Source organism: Rattus norvegicus, chromosome 2 (genome assembly GCF_036323735.1).
Source record: "Rattus norvegicus strain BN/NHsdMcwi chromosome 2, GRCr8, whole genome shotgun sequence".
NCBI classification, from domain to species: Eukaryota; Metazoa; Chordata; class Mammalia; order Rodentia; family Muridae; genus Rattus; species Rattus norvegicus.
The window spans coordinates 197910297-197930710 of NC_086020.1; the positions used below are offsets into that span (position 1 = coordinate 197910297).

Sequence of the window (20414 nt, forward strand, 5' to 3'; positions counted from 1 at the left end):
ACGGGGTCCGCAGGCTCCCCAGTTTGATTCGCCCCTCATCTGGCTGATTGTAGACCTGAGTATTCCAACAATAGCCAACACCAGTTTTCCTTTGTGCCATTGCAAAGCTGAGTCTAACCCTAGCTAAGTTCCGGGCAGACCTGGTATACAGACAACAGCCTTCAGAAGAATTGGTAACAGCCCAGGGTACATTTCCAGGCCCCTCAGTGTGGCCTAGTATCTGCCAAACAGTTGCCCAGCACACACACACACACACACACACACACACACACACACACACACACAGGCCTGTGTGCACACATGCTCACATATACACACACTTCACCACACACGGAGCCCCAGTCAAGAGAACTAGTTTGGCTTTGCTGTACCTCTCACTGCACATTTGTTTCGGCTCCTCTCCTGGAGCTCCGGTCTTATTTCTCTTCTTGGCATGGGTTCAGACAGCAGCAAAATCACTCAGCTCCACTGTTTTATGAAGTTTATCAAACGGCAAAATATCCGGTCTCTTTGTCCCATGGATCTGGTGTGAATGTGCCTACAGACCTGCTTTCCTCCAGACGGCCTGGGGTCTGTGCGTAGACACAGATCCGCTTCCCTCTGACCACCCTGCACAGTCCAGGGTTTGCACATTTCTTGCAGCGAGGGGCTCCAAAGCAGATGCAGGCCTTCAGGACTTCTCCTGAAGAGGGTCACACAGACACATATGCACACACTATGTTCTCACCCACTAGAAAGCTCCGTGTGCCACGGCAGACTGGCCTCTCTGTACACCCCCATCCTGGCACTGTGCCCACCCCAACAGCAGGAGCTGCTCCTAAAATCATCACTAATATCTCAGCCTAAAATTTGGGGATCTCTGTGGACAGAGCCCCATCCCATGCAGGCGAGACTTGGGCTTTCTACACCCCTTTAAAGGGAATGTGTGTTTCATAGTCACGAGGAAACTCAAAACAGCCACAGGCCAGGTCTCTCTCAGACTTTTGCCTCCTCCCTCAATATCCTGCTTGTACTGCAGAAATCATGTCAACCCCAGGGGCTAAACCCATCAGTAGCTGGGTGGTACTGATCCTAGGCATGGTAAGGCTGATCTAAGCTGTCCCCTTTAAGGGGACTCCTAAATTCTAGAGACTCAGCCTGGACCTTACAAATGCCTTGCCTTTACTATTTTTGATGCACACTGGGGACAGGAGTCCTCCCTGCCTGAATCTGGCTTAGAGGTTCAAAATGTCCTCCTGAAGACCCATTTCTGTGCTCTAACCTAGGAAAATCAGCTCTCCCTCCTTTTAATGCCAGAGGGGCTCTATGGCTCCTATGGTCAGGCCTTTGGCTACACCTCTCTAACACACCATGCACAACCCCATACATACCACACATCACACACACACACACACACACACACACACACACACACACACACACACGGGGAGGGAGAGGGGGAGAGGGAGAGAGAGAGAAAGAGAGAGAGAGAGAGAGAGAGAGAGAGAGAGAAAGAGAGAGGAAGAGAGAACTTTCTCTAATGAGTCTTGTCATTTCTTCCAATGAATACTTCTTTCCCCTAGTTATCCGAGCTCATTTCCTCACCCACAGACCAGTGCAGGCCTTCTCATCACCTTCCTGGACCAATCTTTTGCCTGCTGAGTATATTTACTTGGCTTATGCCCACCAGCTACCTTGGGAAAGTTACTTTCTCTGTAAAACGAGACCTGCTTTACAAGGAGGTGGGGATTAAATCAGCAAAGCACAGAAAGGGTCTCGCTCATAAGCAAGTGTTCAACAACTATTAGGTCTCACCTTTATAATCAATGTTCTGGCCGAGCTTCCAATTGTCTTCCTAAAGCACATCTCCCATCTACCTGCAAAAGAACGACAGCAATGGTAGGCCTGCTGAACACTAACTGTGGAGCAGGCCTTGCTCCCACTGCTCTATTCAGTGGCTCCCTGTTGTCTTAAAACAGGTAGTCTTCATGCCCTGCTCATCCTACCTAGTTCCCTGCCTGCCCCCTCCCTGCATGTCCTTTCACACATGAAATCAGACCCCAAAAAAGTTTCGTGTTTTCTCAGGCTGAAACACAAAACTCTTTGAGGATTCTCTTGGGAAGTGTGTGGAGAAGGGGTGGCTCTCCTTTGCTCTAGTTTCTGAGGGTGCAGGAACATTTCATGACCACCTGGTGGTTTCCTTCTCTACCTGACAGTCAGTCACCTGGGGGTATGCCAGCTCCCTCCCCACTCTGTCTAGTTTTCATCAAGAGCAAGCTTTCACATTTAGCTGACATCCTATGTTTCTAAGGAGTCATTCATAATTCTAAACCTTCTCTACCCACAAGGGGGAAAAAGTTCCTGGCAAGAAGGATTCAGCCAGGCCATGACATGAGGGTATAATTTTAGTCCCATCATTCTGTTGGTCCAGGCTCCACCTCACTGAATGCTCAGATCAGTCTACAAAGAGAGAATAGCTTCTACGCGTGTGAGACGATTCTGATTCTCACAGCACTGCCTGCTGGGGACAGTGCAAGCTTACCGTACAACTGTCTTGGCCTCCCTTCCACAGTTTACGGCAGAGAATGTGTAAATCCAAACCCACTTCTCATTCTCCTCTGTAAATGAGCTTGTTCCTTTCCTCTGCATATGTGGACTAAGAGACCCACGGGGAGATGGACAGAGTATTGCATATCTACAGACCCAGTAATCAGGAGTGCTAATCTCTATCTAGCTTGAGGCTTGCTTGTCATGACACAAGAGCAGAGAGAAAACCAGTACACACTTTTCCCCCGCTATTGGAACCTCATAGGCTTCCTCAGAGACAGACAGTTATCGTCCAGTAGGCTTTGACACTTGCCTGGCAAGCACCTTCTGCCTTTTTCAGCCATCTTGACCTACCGTCAATACAGTCATTCCTCAGACTCAACATGTGGGACCAGCAGCTCACCAAGAGTATCCTAGTAGCATGGGGGGGGGGGGGCGCGGTAGGATGCGGGCAGTATTCTGAATCAGTCTATTGCCGACAGCCTCTTGAGTGACTTCAAGAAGCTCTACCTCATGCAATCCTTGTTTACACTAAATTGGGACTGACCTAGGTAGCCAGTAGCCAGTGGCAGGGCAGAAGCCATGGTGCATTAAGCTACATATGGTGGTGCATACGTATAATCCCAGCAATTGGGAGGTAGATGAAGGAGGAGAATCAAGAGTTGAAGACTTGCCTTGGTTACAGGAGACCTTGTCTCAAAACACACATGAACACACGTGAGCAACACACATGAGCACACACACACACACACACACACACACACGAGGGTTACAAAGAAAAGATGAAAACAAGTGTGATAATTCCAAGGCCACAAATTGCACTGCCACAATGGACTCCCAGACCATTTGCTATGTGGGGAAGCCACTCTGGTTGTGCTTGGTGACATTCAACCAGCCATGAGGTGAACCAGCACCAACTTGTCAACCCTGTGAGCAATCCACTTGGAAATGTCTCCTATCCACAGCCAAACTTAATTTGAGTTGAGACCCTGAGCAATCCCAGCTAGAACCACAACCATTTAAACCATTCCTGACTCCCACGGTACCCGCAGTTCCCCTCTGGAACTGACTATTAAGTCTCTAAGTGTTGAGATATTTTGTTATGCAGCAACAGATAACCGGTGGGATATAGTTCTAAATCATTTTATCCACTTGTGAGATGGGAATGTTAACACCAAGTTTATAGCATTGTAAAGATTAAGCCGGACTGACACATGGCAGGCATTCTGTAAACAATGGATGTGGACAGTATCCCCCATTCACTTCCTCTCCTTGACAAAGATTCCAGAAGCTCTAAGGAAGCTGGGCCCAGCCTTTCCTACTTGCTATCCTGTGCCCTTCTCAATTCCTTTTAAAGTTCAGGCCCAGTCTCAGCTCTCACCCCCTTCATTCCTGGCAGACCCTGGTCAGGAGTGGATGTACCTAAACCATGGTGATGAGTTTCCTCAAGAATTCTTGGGTAGGTCCACTCACATGTCTCAGGGTGTTCATGGGTGTATGTTTGGGTTTCTTTCCAAGGGCCCCAAATGTGATAATTACATACTTATTAGCCCTGTAAAATAACAAATCTGGAATCTGCACTCTGGAACCAATGGATTTCCTGCTGAAATGAGTTGAAGGGGTGCCCTAGCCAGCACTCTTAGTAAGAGCCAAAATCCTGCTACAGAAGGCTGCACAGAAGGTCCCGCCCAGCCCACACCACACACTCAGCCCTTCTGCTCCTCTCTCCACTTCAAGGCTTCCATTGTAACTGCTTTGGCTCTTGGTTCTCACCCTTCATATCATTGCTACTTCTCTGCTGACTTAATGTGTGCCTGCTGGGCATTGGTCTGGGGCATCCCTCCTCTTGGAGTAGAGGGAATTCCTAGGGACTGGGGCTTTCTCTTCTCTCCCCACCCCCTCCCCCCGTAGGTGAAGGCCATGCTGGAAGCTGTACTTAGGAGATACTAGAGTGTAGACTGATCTCCCTGGAACTAATTTCCTGCTCTCTAGAATGTCTCTAGGTTCTGAAGACTCTCCTCCTCCTCCCCCAACCTAGACCCAGCAACATCTATTATATCTAAGTGCGCCCTGCCATGGCTTCCTCTCTTACCTAGGAGCTACTCTTTCTGGGATACTCTTTCTTCCCGCCCGTCCATTTAACTTAATTGGGCAACCCCCACTCTACTTTTTAGATTCAACCTTAGAGTACCTCATGACCACCTGCCTCCTGCTGTCACCATTACTGGGTTAGGCACCTTGTCTTGTCCCTTACAGCATCCTGAGTACAATCACACACTTTGAGATAAAAGCCTGTTGCTCTGCATCCTTCTCCTAGCCATTTGGAAAGGCCCCGGATGTAAGTGGTACTGTCTCTGACCGAATCCTCTGTGCAGTCCCTCTCTCTGCCATGTGGCAGGCATTCAACAAATGTTTGATGACTCTGCATCATTGCATAAGATTAATCAAGGTGTTAGGACCTCCCGCAAAGTCTAATAATACCCACGTCGGCGTTATACCAAGAATAAGTTCATAAAACTCCACAACATGGCAACATAGTCCACAAGGGGCACTTGCTAGAGAATTCATATATTTTCACAGAAAAACAGCAAGTCAGTCTGCTGTACTGTCTCAGGTTCTGAACACTACAGGCATCACTCTACCTATAATATAATATATATAACATATATATATATACTGTGTGTTCAAAGTATATGTATGTATATATATACATATATATATTCCTACATATGTGTATACATATAATACATACACACACAGCATTTGCTGCTGGTTCATTCATATGTGTGTGTGTGTGTGTGTGTGTGTGTGTGTGTGTGTGTGTGTAAAGGTGGTTCTAGGTTTAATAAACATCTGTGTAAACACTAGCTCCCTCAGTTTGGTAAAGCTGACCACAGAACCATTCCTCACACTTTTCCAGTATAGAAACTTAAGTATGGAGAGGTTACGTGGCTTTTCAATCAAACAAATTGATAGAGAAGGAAAAGGAAAAACAGTCCTTAAACTTTCCAGAAATTCCACCCTAAATCGTAGGATTCAGCCTGTATTGTTAGAACCTAGTCGAGGATCCTGGTTTCCACAATACAAACCTTTCTTAAAAATATCATTCATGCGCTAGGAACGCCGGATCTTAAGGTTTATTTACCATTCCTTAGCCTGACCTTCCAGGAAGAATGTAGCTAATGAGAAACAACCCACTTGGGCTCCCCAACCCAGAATTTTCAGAAGGATCAACTTCGGATTTCGGTGTCTAAATAGAGCAAGGGCAATGCTGGTTATCATCCCTTCCACAGCAAAAGCAGGCGACTGGAAGGCGGTTGTGTATATACTGAGAAAATCTCGAATTCAAGGCTACATTTGTACCATGGTTCTGGCTCCTCGTGGATCCCCACAGAAGGATATCCACCTTCATGTGGTGGAGGCAGAGGGATGTAGAAAATAAAGGGGAGAAAGTAACTGGACCTGCTATTTCCCCAATCAGAGAGCTGACCTAACACGGGCTAGGGGCTGGGACTGAGTCACACTAACTGACATCCATACAAGAGATGGCCTCCTTCACTTCAGCAAAGCATGAGCACCACAGGCAGAGGAGGGGGGTGGGGCGAGGTACCCTCTGTATCCTGGTCTTAGCTGTCATCAGCAGACCCTCCCCGGAAATGAATGGATTAAACAATCATCAATAAAAGCACAATTTCTACTTTAAAACTTATTTTGCTTGGCAAATGGAAAGACTTTTTTTTAATAGTGTTTTTGTTTGTTTTTTAACTACAGGACCTAGAATTCTCTGGATCACTTATGAACTCATCTCTTACCTCTGTTGAGAATGGACCAGTGACAAATGCTATTAATTTAGTGGTTATTAAATGACACGAGAAATGAATTCATGAATTCTCTTAAAACCCTGTCCCACATCTAAATTAGTCATAAAATCACTCAGGTGTTAGCTGATGTTTTGCTTGGTCTCAGTTTAGCAGAAGTCATCCCTCCCTCCTCCCTCCCTCCTCCCTCCCTGTTTCTGGCCACCACAGCTGGGGGCCACTTAGGACCCCTGAAGCTTCCACTGTCCCCAACCCCATCTGGTCTAAACTTCCCTTTGGGGATCAAGTCCCTGTTTTCCATTGGGAAAATGGGGTGTGTAAAAGTGATGTCTACCTTGCTTTGTTAGCTGAAGAACAGTCTTGTAGGGTGGGGAGGATGGATCGGAGAACAGTTTCTGGTTCTGATACTAATTATGTCCACATTGAACAATCGGCTCTTATTCTGTAAAAACAGCCTGATAATTGTGCCTACTTTGTGGGTTGTTGGGAAGAGAAAATAAATCCATGCATGTTGGAGACATAAAAGTTCAGCATGCCATGTACAAGCAAACAGCTGTGAAGTGAGGCTTCCTGGGTCTCCCAGTGCTCCCCCAACTCTCAGCCCACATAAGAAGGAAAGTAAGGCCTCAGAAGGTCTCCTGTGTTTCCTACCACCAGCTCCACCAGACTGCTCTCACCAAGGACAGACTATGGCCTGAATTTGGATGGGTGATGTAAAGGGAATCAGAGCGGGCTCCTCTGGGTTCTTTGTTCTCCACAGTTCTAGAGCAAAACCCTTCTAGAAGAGGCAAGTCCACTAAACTCAGATGTCATCTAGGCCCTCCTGTCTCCTTAGTCCAATTAATAACATCATTATGAACTGGAAGTTGCCTCTGTTCAGAACAGAGGAATGTCAGGAGGAATTTCTAAAGCTGGCAATGGGGTGTGGGTGGGTCCTTTGTTAAGATCCAGTGTCAGGGCCATTCTATCTGGAGGCAGGAGACTTCCAAAGATTCAGTGGTAGGACTCCGAAATCTCGGTTCCCATTTTCACCATTGTCATTAAATTAACACGGTGTGGCAAAATATAAATGCTTCTCAAATACCCTGTCTATACGTGTGACCCATTTTTATGACAAGGAAACTGAGGCACCTGGAGCAAAAGGCTCAGTGTTTAATCCGAGCTGCCTTGTTCGATCTGTGGGTGACATTCTTGTGTCATACTTTCATCTTCCAAACTAAGCTCCTCGGTAGCTTTGTTGATTAGATGTCCTGAAATGCTACGACCTTCTAGATGGTCAGCACTACCTAACTGACAGTTATGGAAAACATTTACTAATAATCAGTTCAACAGTGTCCACAGCTGAGATCCAGGGGACTCCCCTCTGGTACAGACATGAGGGGAAAAACTCATTTTAAGCCAAGCTTCTCTAGCTGGAAATATCAGCCCCAGGTGCTCCCATCTCAGCCCAGCCTGCAGTCTGTGATTAGCCCTAATGGGCATAATGCCTCCAATGTGGTGTTTAAGCCAATAAGGCTTCAGAAAAGTTACGGTATGTTTAATAATGGCTTAATGACTCCTTGTGAGATGCAAGGCTTCTGGTTCCTGTTTGGCCTTGATTTACAGCCCAACTCTGGCTGAGGACAGCCAAGAAACCTCCTCTAAGCCTGCAACGGAAGAGGGAGGTGTTCACACCAGGCCTCTTAGATTCCTTTTAAAAATGAGAATTCAAATAGAATACAAATGACGTTTGACTCCCTACCCCTCTCGCTAATCTCCAGGGGTACTAAATATATAAATGTTTTAACCCAGACCTAAGTGATCTTTAAAGCTGGGGTCCAAAAGACCTCTGGTATTTCTTCCCAGATCTTAGGCACAGTAAGGATTGTTCAATTTCAGAAAGACTAGACTATACCTTAATCCTAGGCTTCCTTTGGGCTGGGGAGACTCACCTCTACGGAGATGCAATCCTAGCCTCACTATTCCAAAATAGCAGGCCTGAAGCAGTCCATTTGCAGTGGATCCCTGGACAATCTGAAAGGTATTCATTGCATGCTGCTCAGAAGGACAATGACCCTTCTGCTCTTCCATACCTGACCTAAAAAGCTACCTGGGCAGACCACTGTGAAATCTAGAAACCTCTCTCTGTGTCTACTGTCTGCTCTGGCTTGCCTGGGCTTTGGAACTCACTGCAGATATGTAGAAGGACCACAGTTAGATGAAAACACTAAGTGATGGGTTCAAGACACAGATAATTAATGATAGTAACAGAGGCCTCTCCTCTCAGACTGATGTCCGATCAGGCCTCAAAGAGTATGTTGGCGGAGGGGCGGTGGGGGGTGGTCTGCTCTCACCGCCTCACCTTCCCAGAGCCAAGAGCCACTAAGATGGACATCGGGAGTTGAGGGTGCAACTCAGAGCCAAGGATTCACCAGGTCTGCAAGACAAAAGGGAGCCTGCCCTCGAAAGGAAAGGAAACAACTTTCCTCTCTTCTCTTCCAACTGCTTGTGATACCAGGATCGGGGTGAGTGGGGTGTGGGGGGGTGTTCCTGGGCTCCGAGGGGTTAACCCGCACGGGGCCGCACGTGACGTGGATGGTTCCAGCATTAAGTCAGAGGCGCGGCCCCCTCTCCTGCCCCCCAACCCCCCGCGGCGCGCGGCGCTCCCGGGGGCTCCGCGCCCCCGAGCCCAGGTCCCTCCCCCTTGGCAGGCACTCACAGGCCGCGCGGGTTAGCGGGAGCCCCGGAGCTCCGGCGGCCTATGAGCCGGAGCCGGCATGGACCCCGAGCGCTGCGCGCCCTTCGCGGTGGGGCCGGCAGCGGGTCCTTACGCGGCAGCAAGGGACGAGGCTCCGGGCCCCCAGGGGACTCCCGATGCTGCTCCTCACCTGCGCCCCGCGCCACCCCGCGGTCCGCGCCTGAGCCGCTTCCCGGCCTGCGGGCCCCTGGAACCCTACCTCCCAGAGCCCGCCAAGCCGCCCGCTAAGTACCTGCAGGACCTCGGGCCCGGCCCGGTGCTCAACGGCGGCCACTTCTACAAGGGCTCCTCGGAAGGTAACGCGCAAGGGACCCCATGTCGTTCCCTCCCCCCGCCCTTCCTGGTCTCCGGGACTCTCTTTCCCGCTTTCCAGCTTCTTAACTTTGGGTCCGTCTCGCATTTCCCACGATTCCCTCGCTAGATCGCTGCTGGCCTGGGCGAGCAAGGCCAGGACATTGGGGGTGGCGGAATCGCTCGTGTCCCCGGCCGGCAGAGGCAATGGGAGGCGGGAGGTCAAAGGAGGGTGGAGTAGGGACGATCTCGGGCCCATTCCGGACCCCAAGGCGATTGAACCTGGGAGGAAAGATCACGCTCATCCGGAGCCGAGCTTCTGCTGCCACTGATCCAGAAGAGGGGACTGGGTCGAGGGCCCGAGAGCCTGACTGGGCCCCAAAGCTGAGAGAGAAGAGCTAGGCTTTTGTGCATAGCGCTCGCTGAGGGCGTAGAGGCTGGGCCTCGACTTAGTGGCCAAGCTGGACTCAGCGAAGGAAAGACTGCGACCTGGACTTACCCAGTTCTCTTGTCGGGCCCAGCCTCTGAAGAAAGGGTTTTCTGGTGCCGTTAGACGCTCCGCAGAGTGGCAGTGGCTGCTCCCCCTCAGTACCGGGACTGTCTTCAAGATCAAATAATTATGTTCTTGTTTCTCAGATTAACTTGGCCTCCCCGACGCCGCGGGGATGGCTGCCCTTCTTGCAGTTGGCATTTCGACACCGAATCATCACTGCTGAGCCGTCGGAAGTGGCCCTGAACAGTCCTAAATCCCAGGGCGCATCCCGCTCCTGCGACAGTGTCCTGTGTGCTAAGGCGGGTCGGACGGTGCCATTATCTGAGAATGTGCGCCTGAATGACAGGACCTGCCAAGACTGGTTTGCCGCCCGCTATACTCGCTGACCCACGAGTGGCTGAGCACCCACGCTCACCCCTTGTATGCTGCCACGTTTCGTAGCCTAGACCCAAAACTAGATCCCGGGAGATCCGCCAATGCCGCAACCGCCTGCTCCTCGCGGGCCTCCTCAGAGTAGCTGGGCAGCGAGCAGCTCCCCGCTTCGTCCCGTCCGGGTGGTGGGAGTGTGCAGGGGAGGCCCGGGAGGTGTGTTGGGGTCATCGGAGGAAATGAGCAAGTCCGCGGAGCTTCGCGTCTAATGCCGTTTGAAAAAGGCTTTCCTGATAAAAACCACAGTTGGGACTTAATGAGAAGCAGTTGGCCTGGCTCCTCTGATCCCTGCCAGACGGCGGCAGCCGTGCAGCGCCCAGAGCACCGCCAGGGACAGGTACCCGTCTGAGTCGGTATCTCACCCCGCAGCACCCCACCCCAGTCTAGTGTCCCCGCCGCTGTGCACCCTCTTGCATCTACTGTTCGGGTTCTTGGACAACCGTGGCTCTGGTCTCACTACGAAAAGCAGGGGGGTTGAATGGGCGGTCAGTGAGTCTGTTGTCGCAACGAAACCAGGCGAAAGAAAGTCTAAAGGGAGAGGGGGAAATTGAACAAAACAACGGATTACAGACTGAAGAACAAAGGTAGCAGACGAAGTTCGTCGGTGAAATGGGCAGAGGAACGAAAGGGAGTAAATGGACGAACGAAAAGAGCAAACCGCAGATCGAACGAAGCGGGTAAACGAGGAAGAAAAAGACAAGGCGGAGGGCGGGGAAACAAACGAAGGAAGAGGGCATTTTCTAAAAGGATAGAGCACACCAAAGTATGAATAAGTAGAATACGGAAATTAACGATTCAGGCAGTGTGGGGACAGGCCAAAGGCCAAGAAGGCGCAGCCGAAGGAGCTCTTGACTAAACTGGGATCCTGGCCGCTGCTCCCTCTTGATGCATCGGCTGCAGCTTCTCTATCCCTGGTTGCAAGAGGGATTCTTAGTAAAGCTATGCCCCATACACACACCTACATCCCAATGTCTCTGCCATTAGAATATCGGTCTCAGAATGTTGGCGGGTCTGTGCTGAGACCCGGTTTTTGCGCGGGGCCTGGCGCAAATCGCTTCTCTCTCGTCTGCCGCCCGCATCCGGCTGTCTCTGGCCGTACTTTGCGCCCTGCACTTCTCCTTTAGAGGGCCTTGTTTCCTTTCCGGTCACCTATGAACCCTCCACAATACCTGTGTGTGCAGGGATGGTTCCTTCTGGCTCCTCCATGGCTACCAGTTTGTCTCTACGCTGGTTGTCTGACAGGGAACGAAAGACTCCAGCTGGAGTTCTGCCCACCTACCTCAGTGGCGATGGATAGCCCTAAGACCCCGGAGAATTTAAGTCCTTAGGCTGAGAACCTCTAAGGAAAACAGCACCGCCGCTGTGCTAGCATCCCTGGGCTTGGCGCTCCTTATGGACTTAAGGTCTTCAACTAAAGCCCCGGTCAAAGCCGAGGAAGCCCAGGCTTCAGAGACTACTCTGACTCATTCAGCGATCCCAGCACTACGGCAGAAAACAGCACACCTTAGAGCAAGGCTTCCATGAAAACTGAAAGCCAGGTGCCTGATTTCTGCGACAACAGTGGATGCCACGGATCTGAGCTTTGAAGCAGCCAGGAGCGGAGCTGCTCAATGACAAAGCTTGAGACAACGTGCAATAGGGCTGTGGTGAGATTCTCCCCGTCTGCATGCACGGGTTTGAGGGAAAGGTCGAAGATAAAGAATCTGCCCCCTGTTGGCACGTTAGAGCTCTCAGCCCTTGCACCTGGATTTCACCCTACAGAGCGCTTATTGCATTCCTGTGGTTGTAAAGGCTCCCAGTGACCAACAACCATCTTCAGTACTCTCTGGACCACCCCCAGCGGTGTATAACAATAGTTCAAACCTCAAATGGGCCCTCCTCAACAGAACAACCTACCCCTGGCAAGCTTAAACTTAGCCTGCTGGCCTCGTTTCTTCCTTTCTTCCGTTTGTCTCTGCTCTCCCTGGGCCTCACTACTCAGGAGGCTGCTTGGGAGCCTCTGAAAAGTGGCCCTGTCCTCAAAGTCCTCTAGCTAGACCAGGGAGGTTATAGGGAAACTAACAAAGAGGAAAGCAGTTGTCTGTCCCTTGGAGAGGACAGACATGAGAGAGCAACAGGCTGAGGCTTTTGGAGGGGGATATCTGCTGTGTTGTGTTTTGATCTCTTGACTTTATCAGCTTATGGGCTCAAGGTTAGGAAAAGCGAGTGCTTGGAACCTAAGTTGAGTGTTCCTTCTGAGCTGGATCTTGTGGGAACAGACATTAAGGGTAAGGACCTGGAAAACAAGGGTCTGGACTACGGGTAGCTCTGTGTAGTGGGTTAGTGCCCTTAAACCCCTGCCCTGACTGAGTTCCTCTCACCCATTTCTGCCTGAAGTCCCTCTTCATCTCCCTGAGAATCCAGGATATCAGGGCTCTTCCCCACCAGGCCATTTTGAGGGCTATCTCTAGGTAAACTGTTCCAGGCTCTGTCTCTGTCTCTGTCTCTGTCTCTCTCTGTCTCTGTGTGTGTGTGTGTGTGCCTCTCTCTGTCTCTGTCTCTGTCTCTGTCTCTGTCTCTGTCTCTGTCTCTCTCTCTCTCTCTCTCTCTCTCTCTCTGACAATTTTCTCTTGTTTGGTTTGACATCATCAATCTCTCTGTCCTAGCAGACAGGGCTGCCTCTCCAACCAAACTGTAGTGATGGAGGACAGACTGCTAGTGGTGCAGTAGGTTCCTCCCTGTGCTGCCGGTGGGTCAGGAAGGATCTTGCTACAGACTGGGGTGGCCAGGGGCCAGGCCTTGCCAGACTCTCCCAGGTCTTCGGGAAGCTTATTTCACAGTCTGGGAGACCCAGAAAGTTCACTGGCCACTTTCTAGCTGAAAAAGACTACCAACTTGCCCTTCAGACAGGGCCTCATCCGTGTACCCCTACACACACACACACACACACACACACACAGAGAGAGAGAGAGAGAGAGAGAGAGAGAGAGAGAGAGAGAGAGCTGCAATCCTGACATTAAGTCCCCAGGAGGAAACTGCTTTGGTGCCAGCTAGCTAGACCTCCCAGGGGCCAGGCTTCCATTGGAGATGGGCCTGGGGCCAAAGAAGGGGCCCTCTGAGTCAGCAGGGCATCTTTGTGGCTTAGTGTCTTCCATCCCGGTTAAAGAGGAACTTTATGGGGACACTGCTGGGGGTCCTTTCCAGAGGGAAAGGTGGGGGATGATCATGGGGACCTATGTTTCACCAGGCCAGCTAGGTCATATGGGGTTCCTGAGTGACAGCATATCAGAGTGAGGCTGCTGGGGACTGTCCCTGACAGCTAATGGAGGTGATGAGGAAGCAATCAGAAACTGCTGAGGTGGGAGGGACAGACAAGACGAGTTTAGTGGGGTAGGGGAGCTGTGGTACTGCCCTTATTAACTCCTCCAATGCCCAGTCTACCTGGCTTCCACTTTTATGCTGGAGCTTGAGTTCTTGCCCAGATGTCACAACTTTTGGATGGATGAGGACAGACGATTCCTTATGGAATCCTGTCATTCTGGCTTACTCTTCTGCCTCAGAGTTGGGGAAATTATCACTGATGTGAGACTTGGCTTCAAAGAATGAGGCGCAGGGAAAGCCGCCAGAGATGGTCTATGCATCTCTCTGTCCATGCCTGCCTAGATCTGGTAGCAGAGACATGAGCCTGAGGGCCTGGGAACCAAGTTCAGCACAGTCAGAACAAGAGAGCACTCTAGAAGGGGTGGGAGATGTCAACCATGCCATCCTTAACCCCTGCCCCCACTCTTGGCCCTGCCAGGGTGGCAGTCCCTGCTGTGGCGCCAATCCTGGCACCTCCATACCCTGTGGGACGCACCACCACAGAGCACTTCCCCGAAATGAACCTCTCCACTGGCCCCACCAGATCTTCCCAGACCACAGAGCACATGGTTCCCTAGGGCCCCCTCCCCAGCTGGAGGCTCAGCAGTCAGGCCTCTGAATGCCAGGCTCCAAGGGAGGGTGGCTGCCAGGAGGAAGGGAAGGGGAAGGAGGAGGAGGAGGCGGAGACTGAAGCTTCAATGCTCTTTCCCTCCCTCTATCCCACCCACAAAAACCTCTGTGAGGTTTCCATCCTCCTTTCTGTGTTTCCATTGCAGCTGAGGAGAAGGCCTCCAAAGCTGCTAGCTTCCCCCAGCTGCCAGTGGATTGCCGAGGGGGTCCTAGAGACGGACCCTCCAATGTGCAAGGTTCCCCGGGCCCTTGCCTGGCCAGCCTGAGTGTCCCTCTTTCCCCGGGACTCCCTGACTCCATGGAGTTGGCCAAGAGCAAGAGCAAGAAGCGCCGGAACCGGACAACCTTCAGCACATTCCAGCTGGAAGAACTGGAGAAAGTCTTTCAGAAAACCCACTACCCTGATGTGTACGCTCGGGAGCAGCTGGCCTTACGAACGGACCTGACTGAGGCCAGGGTACAGGTGAGGGCATGGTAGGCACCAGATTCTCTGGGTGCCACAGCCACTCAGATCAGAGACCTGATCAAGGAAGAGATAGGAGAGGTGGGCACTAGTGTCCTACAAAGCTGCTGGCACCTGGCCTTTGGGGGCTCATCCTTCAGGTTCAGCACTGCTGTTGGTCACAGCCTTTTCTATATTCCTAACAAAGTACAGCACTGGATCAGGGCTTAGGTACAGGCTTGCTGGCGATAGCCTCTTGGCGTCCAAATATCTGTATGGGGACCCTCTACTATTTACTAGCTAACCAATGGATTTCTGTTGCCTACATTTGGAAAGGGGGTACCAGTAGCAAGCCAGAGAATCCTGGGCAGCATTTTGGAAGAAGTGAGTGTTTAATGTGCTACTTCCAAGGTGGCTGACTAGAACGGGAGGGTCACTGAAGGGCATGTGAGGCTCCTTATGAGCCAATGAGAAGCTCCTAGTTAGGAGAACTTGACCAGGAACCATTCCCTACTCCAGCAGGTCCTTCTGACTGAGAGCAACCCTTAAGGTCTTTGGCTATGGTCACGGCTTCATGTAGTGGGGTCACGGCTATTGGGAAGGGAGGGAGAAGGGTGGGTTGATGGTCAGGAAAAGAGAAGGAAAGCCATGACCAACCATGTTAGAAGCAATGTTGATCATGAATGTGGCAAGCAAGACTGTGATGGAGAGGCAAGAGAAAGACCGAACGTTTGTGGCCTTGCTTGGATCATGGTTTCGTCAGAACAGGCTCCCCAGTTGCAGAAAAGGAGGCACTCACTGGAAGGGGTGTTTGGGGTTCTTCTAGAGAAAGGTGAGGGGCTGCCTTGACAGAGGAACCCGATGCTCCTTCTCTGAGGTAAGAGGAGAGGTGAAGCTCCTGTTAGCCGCTCCCTGAGGGGCCCCTTCCAGAGACTCTTGAGAAGATGCTAGGCTGGAGGCTAGCACTAGCAGACCACGGGACCCCACAGACCACTCTACAGAAGCCAGAACCATTGATCAAAGCAGGCCTGACAGCCAGATCCAAAATAAGACCAGAGGAGCTTTGACTGTTTCCTCTCCTCTGCGGTGCCCTGCTTTCCTGTTCTATCTAGGTGGCAGCTAAAACTGTCCTCTATGACTGTCTATCATGGTTCTCTGAGCCATGGGAACAACCCCAGATTTTATAAGCCAAGGGAGTTCAGAACAGGGAGTCTCAGGAATGTTATGTTGGGATGGTGTCTGAATTGCTCTGCCCTGTGGAAATGCAAGATGAGTCTGTGTTTTGGGGGTGCACACTTTTCTCACTCCTCTCCTAGGCCCTCTCCCTCTTCTCCTAGACCCTCCCTCTCCTTCCCTAGCCACACCCTACCCCACCCCCGTCCTCTCATAATTCCTCCCCACCTTTCCCCTTTTCTTTTTATTTTAATTGAGGAGGGGGTACAGGGATCTCATTCTGTCTAGAACCTAGGCTGTTCCAGGATTCATTCGACACCCAGGCTGATCTCAAACTAGAGATCCTCCCTCGTTAGCCCCCTGAGGACTGGCATGAACACATTATAAAGGCATGAGACACCAGGCCCAGCTCCTAGACCTTTTCAACCCTGGAAGAATAGTGGTCATGGGCTCCCAAAACCAGTTTAGAAGCCTCCCCAACCGCCAAGGCCCTAGAGAGTAGGGAGGTTTTTCTTTGACAGGATCATGATGCTCACCATAAACTCCACCCCATGAAGAGGACTAATTAAGACCACACATGGGACAATGGAGAGGGCAAGTCCCAAGCCCAGGAAGAGAGCCACAGTGGAAAGGTTCCAGGGGGAATGGGGGTGACAGGAAAGTAACTCCCAATAAAGGCCTGTCAGCCGGAGGAGCTGGGAGAGGGGAGGTAAGAACGCAGGCAGGGCAGAGGGAAGCATTTGTGGTGGACTTTCTTGACCTTGGCCAGGCCTGCCTTGCTATCACACCAACCTGGAGGCTAGGAGGATGCTTAGCCTCTTAGCTCTCAAGTTACTGACCTAGGGGAGTGGAGGGGAGCATGGAGAAAGAATAGGTGAGGTTTGAGGTGTCTCAGCCCAGACAGGTAGGAGAGTCTTACACACATATAAACACACGAACGGCTTTTTCCATTCTTATTTCTACCTGGATCTCTAGAAAACAGTGTCTGGTTTGTGTGTGGTTGGTATGGTCGTTTTGTGGGTAGTTGGTGTGGGCTTCGGTTTTGGAATTGGCAGGGTTACATGTGTCTTAGGCTGGCTTCAAACTCAGTACGTGGCTGAAGCTGGCCTTGAACACCTGATCCTCTAGCCTCCACTTGCCAAGTTCTGGGATTACAAACATGCATCATCACACCCACCTTGGCTTGGTTTTGATATTCCTAACATCTGTCACAGTCTTTTTTTAAATGAAAGAAATAAAACCATATATACCAACACAAATAAATTAAATTGGATTTGGTATATGCCAAATTCATCACATATATGTTCATATGTGTATAAAATACATTACACACACACACACACACACACACACACACACACACACACCACCCAGACCAACCTGCCAAGAGCTCATAAATGATTGAGAAGTAGGCTCTCAAGAGATCATGGGCACAGAATGGGATGAGTGCACTGAGAAATGGACATTATAGAGGTCCAGTGGAAGAACCCAGCCTGGATGTTGAAGAGATGGGAAGCCCAGGAAATGGAAGCTTACTCACAGGCAGGTGTCTTAAAAGAGACATGGGTGGGAGTTTGGGAGTCACCTAGGAAGAACCAAGTGCTGTTGCCTGACTGGACATGAGATTGTAATGAGGGTGGGGGCCAGATCTAAGCAGCCTTGCTAGGAACTGGGCTCTAGGCCTAGTGTTCCAGGGATCCACTGAGGGGTTAAATAGGACCTCAACTTGAATAGGATGCTATAAGGTGGATCAACCAGAGAAGCCAATAGAACAAGACTCACCCCCACACTGGGACACCTAAGATGTATCCTGGGTCCCTAAGGCCCACAGGCCCCCTTCCCGTACAACATTGTGTAAAGATCTAGCTATGTTGGAGATGAAGAGAGTGACTCAGCCTAGGGAATGGTTGCTGGAGACTCTGGAGGCCAGTAATACTGCTCTGGGATTGGGCCTTTCTCAGGCTCCCTTGGCCCTGAGAACAGTGTGGATTTCTAAGCTCCTGCCAATTAGAATTCATTCTGCAGCTTGGATCTAGATCCTAGGAAAGGGCTCTGTGATTACTGTCACCCATTAGGCCTCAGGTCTCAGGGCCGCTCCCGTACCCCTTAACCCTTCCCAATGGTCCCCAGGTCTGGTTCCAGAACCGAAGAGCCAAGTGGCGGAAGCGTGAGCGTTATGGGAAGATACAGGAGGGGCGGAACCCCTTTACTACTGCCTATGACATCTCTGTGCTGCCCAGAACTGACAGCCATCCTCAGGTGAGACCTTTCATTCCACCCTTCATCAAGGCCTGCCCCTGACTCGTGGGGTTGCCAGTGAGAACATTCTGGAGGAGGAGAGGAGACCGTATGAAGAATATATAGTGGCTGGGACACCCCGGATGCCAGAGTGGGTAGGGGAGATGTGTCTGGACCAAGTGGAGATTTCTAGAAAGCTTTTGAGGCTTCGAGAACAAGAGAGCCACCAGGGTAAGGCAAACAGCTTCTGGACAAGTAGCTCATACCCTTTCTTCCCCCCTCTCTTTTCAGCTGCAGAACTCCCTGTGGTCCAGTCCAGGATCTGGGAGCCCAGGAGGGCCCTGTCTCATGCCTCCAGAGGGCATCCCCTCTCCATGTATGTCCCCATACTCCCACTCCCACGGAAATGTGGCTGGCTTCATGGGAGTACCAGCCTCCCCTGCAGCCCACCCTGGCATCTACTCCATCCATGGCTTTCCTCCTGCCCTGGGAGGGCACAGCTTTGAGCCTTCTCCAGATGGCGACTACAAGTCCCCAAGCCTCGTCTCACTCAGGATGAAGCCCAAAGAGCCCCCCAGCCTGCTGAACTGGACCACGTGATGGGTTACATGGACACAGACTGAGCTGCCCACTTCTCTTCCTGCGCTGGCCTGCTCCTAATCCATCTCTACCTGGACACCAAACAGCAAACCCTTTTACCTCCTAACCTGGGTGGTTTCAGAAGCTTGGGAGAGAAGCTGGGACCCTCAGCCTCCTGCAGGGAACAGGCTACAGGGTCTTATCTCTTAAAATAGGTAGGGCTGCCTATGAGAAAGGGACTTCAAAGCATGCAGGACTCTTCTTTAAAAAATGAGTCCCCTCATTTAAATTGGACTGGAGAAAAGGTGACAGATACCCCCGTTTTCCAAAGACTGTTTCTAAGTCCAGGGAGTCCAGGAAAATGGGTGGAGGATGTAGAGACTGAACAGGGAGGAGCTCTCTGTGGTTCTTAGGTCTGGCCTCACTTTTGCCTTCTTACCACCAGAGGGCGGTACGCCCAGATGCTGGGACTGACAGGAGCCCCAGAAGGTGAAGGTCAGTTTAATAATAGGTGGGGGTCTCCTCTGTTCCAAACATCTCTCACCTCCAATCTACAGAGATAGTATAAAGTCATTTTCTCCAAGCAGGGGGAAGAATTCCACCCAACATTAAATATTTGCTTTCATGGAATCAGGGATATGTCATGACAACCATATTGGACATCAATCAAAATTAAAAATCTGTGATTACTCTCACCCAGTCTCTGAGCCCTTGAGAGCCAGACACCAATTTTTGTAAAGATACTTTAGCTTTGTTGTAGTGTGCTGCTCAGCATGGTAATAAACACAGTGGTGTTTTTCACTCTAGGCTGTCTATCCCCGGGGTGTGATCCTCAGTTGCTTTAGGGTTGAGCTGCATATAGGATCTAGGTTGGGCCAAGATCTGCTGTGGGAACAGCGAGAATCCAGGAGCCTATAATAAAAGGTGTAGAGTCAGCACAGAACCCTCAAGGTCAAAGTATGCTGTGCCTGGCTCTGTCACCTGCATGAGCTCCTTGGCCTTGGCAGGTCCTGAGAGCCTCTAGGGTGGGGCTTCTTTGGCAGGGAAATTTAGAGGTGGCAATAAGAGTGAGCTTGTGGTTGAAGTGACCACGTAGAGAATGAAGGTACAGGGATCATATGGAGGTTTTGGGTGCCTGTGGGCTGGGCCCCCAAGTGCTGGGGGCGGGACAGCTGCCAGATGCCCCAGAGAGCATGTCTGAGCTGTGGGGCAGAGACAAAAGCCAGAACTCTTTCTTGTGGTTTTAGAGTATTACCCATTCTCTCCCTCATCCCCACTTTCTGCCTTATCTCTGGAGCCTGGAAGGCAGGAAAAAAACAGGCCTGGCCCTCCCACCCTCCCAGTAAACACAACCACATTGCTCAGAAAAATTCCTGTCAGTTCAGCCCAGCCATCCCCCACCCCATGCCTCATCCTTCAGGCACAGAGAAACTTAAGCACGAAAAGACACAAGGTTCCCAAGCAGGGACTACGTCCTCCATCAAATTTCCTGGCCAAGACAGTCACTGTGAGGTGGTCATGGATCCCCGTAGAAGCTAGTACCTTCCTTCTTCCTTCTTTTCCCAAACTGGTGAAGAGAAAGCCACTGGCAACTTCTTTTTTTTTTTTTTTTTTTTTTTTTTTTGGTTCTTTTTTTTTTTTCTCGGAGCTGGGGACCGAACCCAGGGCCTTGCGCTTCCTAGGTAAGCGCTCTACCACTGAGCTAAATCCCCAGCCCCA

The 20414-nt window shown here is 50.8% G+C and overlaps 1 protein-coding gene across 1 annotated transcript; it reads left to right on the top strand.

The window, feature by feature from the left end:
* The first annotated feature begins 9084 nt into the window (after positions 1-9084).
* On the top strand, positions 9085-19499 carry Alx3 (ALX homeobox 3). Its single transcript, NM_001007012.2, has 4 exons — positions 9085-9377; positions 14410-14726; positions 18009-18137; positions 18408-19499. Exons 1-4 carry the CDS (start codon positions 9101-9103, stop codon positions 18714-18716), a joined length of 1032 nt encoding a protein of 343 aa, NP_001007013.2. The 5' UTR covers positions 9085-9100; the 3' UTR covers positions 18717-19499.
* Positions 19500-20414: the final 915 nt, after the last annotated feature.